The 12738-nt window shown below is 33.1% G+C and overlaps 1 protein-coding gene across 1 annotated transcript; it reads right to left on the reverse strand.

The window, feature by feature from the left end:
• Positions 1-5220: 5220 nt before the first annotated feature.
• Positions 5221-10381, reverse strand: LOC129294427 (coronatine-insensitive protein 1-like). Its single transcript, XM_054932798.1, has 3 exons — positions 9284-10381; positions 6644-7115; positions 5221-6260 (listed from the first exon to the last, which is right to left on the reverse strand). The coding sequence occupies exons 1-3, from the start codon at positions 9769-9771 to the stop codon at positions 5439-5441; spliced, it is 1782 nt and encodes a 593-aa protein (XP_054788773.1). The 5' UTR covers positions 9772-10381; the 3' UTR covers positions 5221-5438.
• Positions 10382-12738: the final 2357 nt, after the last annotated feature.

The raw sequence follows: 12738 nt of genomic DNA on the forward strand, positions 1-12738 counted from the left end.
CCGAAAGTTATTCCCTTCACTTTACATTTTGAGCTCTCACACTGTTCTTTTCTTGTACCTGCAAATAGCTGCATTCACTTCTTGTCGTCCGAGATTATCATTTACTACTCAGCAGGCTTGTCTGTAGGAAAATTGCCCCTCCAAATTTTATTAACTTTAATATTTTTATTTCATTTGATAAATTCTCGATGATGAAATTATAGATTGAAAATTCAAATAAGAAACATTAAATTTAAATTGTCCTTCCAATAAATGTCATCTTTAAAATGAACATACGGTGTTAGCAGAATTTAAAATGTTTGCATACAACATATCTACATTAAATTTAAACGCTGCATTTATAAGTCTGAATGCTCCGTCCATGTCTCCCATGAAGGCCAAGCCCACTTCCATTTTGAACTCTCTTTTTTGGCTTGACGCTTCTAATCAGTGAACAGACTATCCCTCTCCTTGCAATCGTAAGGGTTTCCCCGCAAGCTCATCAATGTTCGCAATCTCCGATTCACTTCCTACTACTCCGGGGCCGACAACTGCCAGCTGACATTCTCCAGCTATGGTAATGAGACCAAATCTGGTATCCAATCGGTCGCGAGTTGTGACAAGATAGGTCGGGAGAGAGAACAGAAGCAGAAGTTTTTTTTTGCCAGGAGAGAAGAACTCGAGAGAGAGCAAGCCATTCGTTCGGTGTTTCTTTTTTCTTAGGCAGAGGGACAGTAAAATAATTTTATTGAAAATTTTAATCTCAAAAGAAATTCTTGAGACCTTATTGTGATCATAACATTTCAAGGTCCTGATATGGGATTTCAATAGGTACCATTCTATTATTCTCCCTATTTTCATTTAATTTATCAATGACATATGGAGGAAAAAAATTTATAACAAGGCCGAACTGAAAGAGTGTGTGCAGGACACTAGCTACTAAAAAAATTGGTGTATTTAATTTAATTAATTGGGAAAACAATTAATTTTTATATTTTCATCAAATTTTGCTTTTAATCTTATAGTTTTTTTTAATATTTTTAGTACATATAATTTCATCAAGATTTGGTGATGTCTATTACTCAAGTCATTATAGTTTAAGTGTTTTCATTCCTTACATGAAAAACATTATAAAGGCTAAAAATAAAATCTGATAACAACTATAGAGATCAGTGATTATATTTTTCCTAATTAATTTTATAATTCAATTATAATAGTTTAATAAGTATTTGATATAATTCAAGATCTTGGAATTAAATTAATGCTGTTCAATTGACCGCAATTAATTATATTCAAGAAAATGGTTTTTATCAAATAATCTATTTGATTTCAGATGATTCTAGTTCATTTTTCAATTCATTTTATGATTTTGCTTGAATAATTATGAATAAAAATAATTTTTTAGACATTAATTTTAATAAGCTCAAACAATAATTTTGGTTAAATGACTCTATTGATGAATTTTGGGTCATTGTAAATGACGTTCAAATTCATTAAATAACAAGATTATGCCCTCGTGCCATGCACGGGGACACTTAATGATAATTCTTGTTAAAGCTGAATGAAAAATTTTTGGAAGTCCCATTTTTTGTTTAATTTTCACTAATTGTAACTAAAAAAATTATTGGACCCATTTTTTGTTTAATCTTGGATTTTGATTTTTTTTTTGTGGAGATAGAAAAAATGGCAGGGAAAGGAATAAAAAATAAAGGAGCTGGTTTATTATCAGGAGTTGTTTAAACATGAATTTGGCAGCTTAAAGATGTCTAAAAGAAGGGCAGAAAGAAAGGGTACAGGGGGAAAAAAATTAGAAAAAGAACTCGTATTCACTATGAGGTCATCAGAAATTAAGGTCAAATGACCAAAATAAACATTGCTTGCAAACGAATACGTGCAAATCTAATATTTTTCATATCCATATAATAAGCTGATTGGATCCAAAATGATCAAAAGGAATTTGAGATACAACATCACAGACCACTTGATAATATCATATATTAAGTTTTAGTTGACAGAATCAAGAATCAAATTATAAAATCATTTTAATTTTTATGTAGTCATCATGCACACAAGCTCATGGTCATCCCAGGAAACTGTCTATGTGGACAATGGCATTCTCATCATTATGAGGCTTCCAATTTGATGCATGGCCTTCTGAGGACTGTTCCAAGGAAATGATTATATGAGAGATGTAAATTTTATATGTTTAAAACATAAAATTATATTATTACAAGTCAATATTTAATTTTTTCATACTTTTGTCTATAAAATTTTTTTAATAAATCTTGAATGCGTGTAAATTTAATAAATTAATGGCTAGTCGAAAAAATTTAATAAATCAATGAATGCTATATAAGAAGGTATTTGGACAAATGTGATTTAAAAAAACATTATAAAATACGAACTCATTAATACCTTAAATGGGAACAAGTAGAAAGACCCAACAGACTTAAAATAATAAAATATAAATTCAGAATAGACAAAATAAAATAAAAATGATTATTACTCAGAAAATCATCTTGTACATAACACATTAAAAACTAATAAAAAATAATATATATATATATATATATATATATATATATATATATCCTTCAAACAGAAACATTCACCGCACACGCTTGATCAGGCACTTTAGTAGGAGTCTTTGGGCTCACAACAAAATGTCATGTCCATCATAATTTGCACATCCAAGCCCAAGCAAAACAGAAAATTTAGGATTTATTTAGTTTTTGTTTTTAAAAATTGTTTTTAATTTAAAAAAAAAAAAAAATAAAAATTATTTAAATAAGTATTATAGATTTAATTATTTTTAAAACTATTTTCATTTCTTTTACTCAAAAAAATAGTCTCATTTATTTTTTTTAAAACAAAATATAGAAATATTTTAAATTTTTTTTTAATTTTAACCTTTTTTTTTAAACATACTATATTTCATTATTAAAAATATGGATATTTTAATTAATTTTAATATAAACAACTACCATTAACAACTATTAGCCATGGCGCAACCATAATTACTAACTTATCTTTTAATTTTAAATTATTTTTAAATTAATATAATCAAATAAATTTCATTTTGTTTTATTTTAAAAATTTCACTACAAAATAGTTTTTAAAAATTAAAAAGGAAAACAGAAATCAGCCATAATTAGATTTAATAACCTTTTTTTAATTCTAAAAACGCGCATGTCTAAGAATGCGTATTTGAATGACAAAAAGAAAGGGTTAATAAGTAATAAGATCTTGAGCTCTTACTCAAAAATTATTCTAAATTCTAAACTTTTAAAATATATAAAATAAATTTTAAACTTTTACATTTATAACAAAATAAATCGTCATCATTAACTTCTTTTATGTCATATTATTCACGCGAGTACTATTCATCGTGGGCTTCAGTTAATGCTGATATGTCATTGTAAATTAATGTCATAGACTCTAAACTATTATATTAATAGCATTCTAGATCTTGAACTTTAAAATTTTGAGCAAATTACCCTCACAATTTATGTATAGAACGTTGATTATTATGTAAATCAAATTAACTTCAATGTGGTTCGCCGTGGTAAATGCATCGTTGGTCATAGTGAATAACCTATAATTTTGTGAAATGATATTTTTTGCAATATTTTTCAAATAATTGGTATTTTATATTTTCGTATACTCCATAATTCAAATTTAGCCTATTTTGAATGATGTTTATTTATTTAATGGTAAAAATTTAGGATCTCATTTGAAAAGAAGTTTAAATAATATATGATTTTATAGACAATAAATGCGAAAGTAGATGATTTCATCAACGAATTTAAAACTCAAATTAATCGATTAATTAAAGTTATTTAATATTTAAACTTCTTTTCAAATGGGATCCAAAGTTTTTACAATTAAATAAATAAATATTATTTAAAATAATATTAAATTAAAGTTATAGAATATGTGAAAACATGAAATACTAATTGTTTGAAAAAATTGCAAAAAAGGGGGGCAAAAAAAATATCATTTCACAAAATTATATATCATTCACTACGACCAATGATGCATTTACTGCGGTGAATCATGTTAAGACTAATTTGATTTATATAATAATCAATGTTCAACGGTAAAGGTAATTTGTTCAAAATTTTAAAATTCAGATTCTATAATGCTACTAACATAATAGTTCAGGATTCAAAACGCTATTAAAATAATAGTTTAGGATCTATGACATTAATTCACAATTACATGTTAGTATTAACAGGGACCTATGGTGAACAGCACCCGTGTAAATAACAACGACATTACAAAAGTTAATAATCAGGATTTACTTTATTATAAATTTAAAAGTTTATGATTTATTTTGCACATTTTAAAAGTTTAGGGTATAGGGTAATTTTCCTGTAAGAGTTTAAGATCCTATTTACTCATTAACTAAAAAAAAAAAAGATATCTACTAACTAAATGAAAACACCTACTCCCTTCATTAAAAAATATAAAATATTTTTAACCGAATTTCACCTTTCAATAAAATAATTACTTACCTTCAAACTAACCATATCTTTTCATATTTACTCCTATTAAACACTTACAATAAATATAAAGTCATTCATCAATAGAAATATTTTTGAAAAAGAAAAGAAACAATGATTACACCTCAAAAGATTAAAAATGCCTTATAATTTTAAACATCTAACTTATCAAAAAATACTTTACATTTATTAACGGAAGAAATATAAATTACTATTATTTTCATAGCTAAATTTACATTACTTTCTTAAATTTTGAATTATGTACACATAACTTTCATAACATTTGAAATGTTATAATGAACCTCTCAACTTTTATATTTATGCAAATAACTCTATATAATTAATTTGACATAATTTAACCTATTTTCATTGTAGAACAAACAATGCATGAGATTATATTTTACAAAAGATAAGATTAGATTTTGAAGTTTTGGTGTCTTTACTAATGTCAATTAGGTATTAATTGATAAATGGATAAATATGAAATTTGACTTGAATAGGGCAATTTTAAATTCAAACTGGTTACGATGACTTCATAGAAGTCGAGATCCAGCCCCGAACTTTTGAACCGGAAAAGGGGGAAAGAATTACATTATTTACGCCGGAAGCAGTACAAATTGTTTGCTAATTCAGAAGTTCAGAAAATGAATTGGGAAAGCAGAATTTTTTTTTTTTTTTTTTTGCTTTCAAGCTGGAGAAGTTCAAAAATGGCGGACAGAAAAGAAAATCAAGGAAGGAAAAGAGAAAACACTCCTTACATTTATTTTGATTATTCACAAAATTGAGCATCTCGCCGGGAAAGGGAACCAAGTGCATGTCCGGAGAAGCGTTTCTGGACTACAACACAAGCTTATTACAAGACAACGATAATAAAAATGTCTAGGAAATGCAGGGGGCAGGGAAAAAGGAAGGGAAGCGACTTACAGAGAAATGTGGAATATATACAAACTAACTCTAGGAGTGAACGGATGCAGCGGGGTCCAAAGGCCTGACAGTGTCTGGAAAATCGGATCTCTGTCCGGCGAGAGAGTAATAGGCAAGAATATGGGCAGGGTGCTCGACGAAAACAAGGTCGCCAGCATGATTATGAACACCGACTCGTCTAGAGGGAATCAACTCAATGTTCCAAAAGGGGCGAGCCATGGCTAAAAGATCTCGGCCGGACGCGGATACTCCGTAGCCCTGGACCCATAGATACCTGAGGGAGGTGAGTCGGGTGGCAGCGACGGCGAGTGCGTGCTCGCTGAAGAAGGCGCAGCCCCTCATTTCCAGTTTCTGGAGGCTGGGGCAACCCCTCGAGAATTCCAACAGGCCCGCATCGGACTCCCCCACGTAGCCCAGCAGCATCCATCTCACGTTTTGACTGTGTCGCCCGATGTAAGCCAGCCCCACGTCCGTCAAACCCCCCGATCTCAAATACAGCGCAAATCTCCTCAGCTTGTCACAGCCCACCAGCAGAGCCCTCACTCCGTTGTCCAGTGGCAGGTCCGTTATTCTCTCTTCCCGGTCCAGCAGCACCAGCCGGAAATCGCTCAGGTTTTTCAAGTGTCTCCCTATTTGTTCCAGAGCCGCATTTGTAATGTCTGACACATACACTGCCAAATATTCTAGCTCTGGACAGCCCTCTGACAGAGCAATCAATCCTCTCTGCGAAACAACCCCTTCTTCATCCTCCATTCCTTGATCGTCATCGCCTCGTTCGATCCTCAGCCTTTTCAGCCTTTTGCAATATTGAGCAAGAACTTCTAATCCTCTGTCTCCGATAACATTCCTCGACTGTCCATCAGGGGAACAAAGTAGTTAATTTAAATATCACAAAATGCAATCCTGGTCCGGCCGAGAGCACTTGACCATTTACATGATACATCCATTTCAGTTGAAACTTTTCAGGTTTCCTTTTGTCCAATTAGAGAACTTCAAATCAATATATGCAAGCATATTTTTTTCCAGAGTCTGAGTATACAGATGCATGCATATGCATAGACAAATATATGTAATTATATATATATATATATATATATCAATTGAGAGGTGTAGGCAAATGGGGGGAAGCCTGAAGCAGGAGAGATTAGAAGACAACAAAAACGAAGATTGTAACAGTCATTGCAATGATTTGAAATATGCAACTCAAATTGAGACACACATCTCTAGGAACTGACCTCAAGGGTTTCCAAGTTTGGGCACCTTCGGATTAGCATACAATGATCTTCAGTATCCAGCATCGCATAGAGGAGATCCAGCTTTTTGAGCAGGGATGCAAAGGGGAACACTATCGGCATTTCATTCTTTCCAATATAGGTTAAACCCAATCGATTTAACTTTGCAGGTAATGATACAGTGGAGTACCTCTCTGGTTGCTCACTGTAAGAACCTCCACAAAATTCTTCTAGAGAAGTTGCGTATCGAAAGAAGTTTATGAGATCCAAGATTTCGCAATCAGTAATTTTCACGGAGACTAAATTAGGGCAATTTTGAGCTATAAGTTCAAGGTCCTGAATCTTGACATTGGCAATATCTGTCAAGTAAAAATTTAGAGCCTCAAGAACTGTATTATTCGTGGCAAGCTGATGTAGCCATTCACCGTCATTCTCAATAATTGAGCTCTCCTCCAAAAACAAGATTCTTAAAGCCCTACATAACAGGAAAAACAAGTTTCAATTAGAGCCATGCTCATCCATAGTTGCAGGCATAAATTCTGATAAGAAACGGCTCAAGTTGACATACTGAAAACATTCTTATACACAACGAACAGAATAGGGTCAAAAGCTCCAGCATGTTCAAATGTAGCAAGATGTCATCTTAGTTATATACGTGGTCATGAAAACAGTAAAGGAAACTAAATGAGGCTATAAATGATAGCACACGAATTCAGGGAACAATAGCAGTAACACGTTGCTTCAAAGATGTACAACTTTACCATGATCTCGTTCAAGAGATAGAAAATGAAGATTCCGCCCAAAAAAAAATGATAGAAAACGAAGACGAATTATTTTAAAAAAAAAACAGCACAGAAGTGAGACGTTGTAAGCAGTAATTTTCTTGAAGAATATAAGCTTCATTTTGATCATTCACCGCCAGTAGCACTAAAAACGCAGCTGCTATCAACAAATGGTAATGAGAGTAGTAAGAAAAAACATCAAGATAAATGAGGGAAAATAAAATTGGCAGTAACTGAATGAGAAAATCTCCATAGATAATCTATGATCACCCAGCACCTTGTTGTTGTAAGGTGGTGGATGATGAAAGGTGTTGTTAGGTGAATTTTTTTTTTCCTGCTTAGTTGTAACTGTTGCTTTTTGTTTTGAGTAATATACATACCTCCTTTATTCTTTTAAAAAAATCTACAGGGTTAATAAGTTGAATTATTAACTGAACCAGTTTTAAAGCAATAAATAGAGTTGATCCACACCATAAATATGAGATCAAATCCTACATTTACAATTGTTTTAAGAAATAAACAGGGGTAACCAATTCACGTTATACAGTCTGCTGCAGGTCGATTAGACCACAGCAAGTTTCTATGAAGTATAGTAACCAGGTAATTAAATTTCAGAGCAAAAGGAATGAGATGAGCTTGAATCTTTCATGCAATATATGGTCAAAAATCGAAAAGAAACAAACAAATAAATTTATTACATATCCAACAAGATTAACATTTCCAACTAACCAAGCATCTTTCTTTCTTCTTTAAAGATAGAACATGTTCTTGCTACTACCCACAGTTCCCCTACGTCCCTTCCTTACACTAAAACTAGGGTACTTTACTCCACAAGAACAACCTAAGCTTTCCCATTGACCATGCATGGAAGATTAATTTAGTGAACAATAAACAAAGCATAGCCTTGGTTTGTCCACTGCACGAAAGAAATAGCGTCCATAATAATGTTCCTGACAATTAAATGGTGAGTTGCATACGGTTAAAATACTTCAGCCTACAATTGAAAATGCATCAAATGATACCACTAAAATAATTATGCAGCAAAATTTTTGGGGGAAAAAATCAATCAGCATAGCTTTAGGTATACATAACCAATCAATAGAAAACATTCCACTGATGCGCATAATTGGAAACTCCAGCAGCTCAAAATGAGCCAATTAAGATTTGGTGTAAGTTTCAGGTAAACCTACTTTGGCGACAAATTATCGTACAACAGATAATATTTGGTGGAAATAGAAACCAAAACTAAGTTAGAAAAATGCACTGTCCTCATCAACAATGTATGATTCGGCAGAAACGGCTTATTCTTAGGGAAGGTAGGCTTCCACCCAGACAATTCAAACTGCAACATAATAGCAACAAAAAGGGTTTGCGAAGCAAACATTAACACTTGGCATTGCTCACTAGTCACAACAGCATCTAATTGTATTTCATGAGAGTTGGAACCAAGAGACAAAGGTTGTGAGCATGTGGTCCAACTGCATGAAAAATAGATTACAGAATCAAAGACATTAACGGAAGCATATCCATTTAGAGAGAAGTACTCGAACTATTAAACCACTACAAACACGATTGAGATTTTGATATATGCTCAACCGGATATGTACCAACCTCTTCTTCCTCTAACTGACAACCAGGTAAATTATCCAGCTCACAGGTTAATTTATTTCGAGACCAAAAGTCACAAACTCACATAGAAGAACAAGACAACCAATCCTGATTTCATAGTTGAACTTGAAAGTTGGAATTGATTAACTTAAATTCAGTCGCTAAATTTAAGCAGATGAGAAAGAAAATCCCATAAATTTCAATTATAAGCCTCCAAAGACCGAACTATATGAAGACGACTAATCAAGATTACCTGCAAGAGCGTCCAATATGGTAAAGGCCAACCGTGGAAAACCCGGAACACTTGTCGAGTTTGAGAGCTTGCAGGACGTGTCCCCGAGATCGAGCGAGAAGCTCAAGATCCGAGTCCTTCACAATCATGCGACGAAAGTGGAGCGACTTCAAGCAATCGAAATATTCAGCAATCTCCCTCACCCAAGGCGTCACGTAGCCTCCCCAATCCTCCGGTATCAAATTGAACATCGCCGCTCTCGGCTTCCCTTTCAGCTTCAGAGACTCCAGGTGCGGAAATCTTCGCCGGAGCCGGTCGGGGGTTGTCGTGTAGCACAGAGCAATTGTAACGTGCTTCCGCGTCAACGAATCAAGCTCGTACCATCGCCGGCAAACTTGAGAAACCGCATCCCGGTCCTTGGGGTCGTGAATATAAGGCATAACACAGTCGAGCACTACATCGGACAATCGAGCACACATTCTGCTCCCGTTTCGATCCTCCGCATCCATGGAAAGATTTTAATTGTGCAAAAGAATGAAGAAAACGCTTCGAACCGCCAAAAATTTAACACCCAGAGCAGAATAAAGTGGATTTCACGATTGAACTAAGAAACAATTCAAAGATCCAAACCTAAGGATAAAGATCGGTTCAGAAGCTTCGAAATTCCACTGTCACAGGTAGCTCTAAGAAAGAACTAAAATGAAAGAACGTACAAAAATCAGAATAGACGTGAATAGTTAACAAAGCCGGACCATCGCAGTTACAACCAGCTATACGTGGAAGGCAAAAAAGGGTTCTGGCAGGAAACAGGAGAGAAAAGAAAGGTGTGCTTAATTAATGATGAAGTCGAGGAAAACCAGGCAACGAGTTGTGCACGGAAGACGAGCCAACCAGGATCGGGAATGAATGGCAGACCCGACCAATAGCAGGCGAAGGGAGCAGCGAGTTACTGCTGCACAAGATGAAGGCGAGCACATCTCGGGGAGAGACTAATGGAAGGTCAGGATTGAAGGGATCCAGCGAATCGGACGGCAACAGCGAGAACAGTTTGAGAGAAAGGATTGGATCGGACCCTGAGTGGGGTTATTATATCTCATTATACGAATCACAAATGGGAGAGGGGCAGAGATGTGGTGTGTGACAAAAGATGCTAAGGCCTGGAGGGAGCCCGGGACAGGGTCACAACTAAAACTGTACAAATGAGTTATAGGCTAACTTGCTAGCTAGCCCACACAAGTTGATATTTTTATAAATTAAATTAAATTAATCTATCAAATAAAATGAATTAAAAAATTTAACTCAATTTGTTTTTTAGTGGGCTAGCAACCCACGTCGTACAAAAAATATTAACATTTTTTTAATAATTTAAAATTTATATAATATAAATATATTTATTTATTTCATATTTTAAAATAAATTAGCAATTAAAAAACTTATAAATAAATAAAGTAAATATAGAATTCAATCAAGCAAATTCATTTTGCTAGATTTTTATTATTAATCATCTTTTTGCCTAGGTGTACTATTTTTGTCACTGAGAAAGAAAATTCAAATATAAACCCATATTATTTTTCTCAGTAAATTCATATTTATAATTTCAATCAATAGATTTTATGAGATTAATAAATAATATATATTTAAAATATTTCTATAAAAACTAATAAATCATCTTCACAAACTATAAAAAAAATTTTATTTACAAATTGTAAAAAGAATTTACACTATGTTTTAAATGTAAAGAATATATTTGAGAGTCATAAATTATATTTTTAAGAAATATTATCATTATTGTAGATTTATAAAAAGATATAATGTAATTAAAAAATAAAAAAAATATTTTTTAAAATAGGCTAGCCCGTTTTAGCCTGTTAATTTTGCAGGTTGGACTAATCTAACTCGTTTTAAAATATGGGCTAATTTTTTCAACCCAACCCATCAAATTATACGGGTTAAACGGGCTAGTCTATGGGCTCAATCCATTTGCTCGGCTCTAATCACAACCTTCCTCTGCTTCACCCATCAAATCTATCAATACATTTTCATTACAACATGGCATTCAAATTGTGGCTTTTTTACTTCTAATCCTTCGAGCTAATTCACATGTCTCAAATTGTCATCAATCAAATGTAAGAAATAACAAGTGCTCTAACTTTTTACCAATTGCAAACCTTTATAGTTTTTTCCATTATCTTGGTTGAATATGAAGCAAGACAGAATAACATGCCCACTCCTGAGTCATGTAGAATATAAATTGGCAATGAGTTGAGTTGGATGAAGAGGGGAGGAGAGGAGGAGAGGAGTAATGATGGGGTTCCTTTTGGTGAAAGAGAAAAGAGGCATTACAATCCCTTCCAAGTCCAGGTCCCAGGTTTACTTCATTTGACTTGCCAAGCATAAACCCACCAAGTTAGGGTGTGTTTAGATTTCAATTCAAAAAAATTAATCATGAGAAAATTTGATTATAAGAATATGATGATATTTGGATAAATTTTCAAAAATTAGTTACGATAAAGTTGATGATATTTGAATAATTTTTTCAGAATTAATTTTGAGTGAATAATTCTACTATCTAAAGTGATGAGCTAATAATATTCAGAATTAATTTTTAAAAATAGAATAAATTTTAGCTTATCTCAAATAAAATTTTGAAAACCAAATGAAGTTTAAAAACGTTAAAGTGTTTGGATAAAATTTTTGAAAACTATAAATTTAAATCTAAAATTAATTTTAGAAGGGCATCCAAACATATTTTTAGTATGATGTGGCATTTGTGGAAGTATTAAAATTGCATCACTCTCTCTACCTGTCTTTCGTTCGAAGCAAAGAAACGATAATGATTAGACCGAATCACTTTCTAGTCACCCTCGTTATGAATTTCCTCCCCCCCCCAAATTAATTGAGTCCCATGTTTCTCCACCTTGTTTTAGCCCTAGCCCCTGACCAAACCTTTCTCTTTTCCCTTTTTTTTCCTCTTCTCAGAGCTTACACTTGGATAGTTCACTAACAAGTATGTCTAATGCAAATAGATTAGATGCCGTGAAAGCTGTCAAACACACAAACATCACTCATAACTAGTATTGCGTTGCCACTATGTAACCCATTCCTCACAAGATATGTCCTTATTTCTTATCGTCCGTCATCTTGTGTGTGTGTGTGTGTGTGTGTGTGTCACATCAATACTATATGCCATCGAGCTTTCTTTCTCGTGCACTAGAGCAACGCAGCCTTTCACACTTTTGCCTGCCTTTTTTTTTTATCCAATAATTAAATTTCATGACGTGCATGGTTAACATTGTCCCTAAAAGAACAGAGGGTGATACAACTAGATATTATAGATAAATGTGTCGATTGAAATGAAAGCTCCTTTACTGATTTGAAGATGACGTCCTTTGAAAATTACACCTTTTTTACACATTCAAAATTACAGTCAAATAGGGAAGATATTCATATAAAATTTTGTTACAAAGGAACAAATA

The sequence above is a fragment of the Prosopis cineraria genome, unplaced genomic scaffold (assembly GCF_029017545.1).
Source record: "Prosopis cineraria cultivar Desert tree isolate PC_DT_omini unplaced genomic scaffold, ASM2901754v1 PC15, whole genome shotgun sequence".
Classification (NCBI taxonomy): domain Eukaryota; kingdom Viridiplantae; phylum Streptophyta; class Magnoliopsida; order Fabales; family Fabaceae; genus Prosopis; species Prosopis cineraria.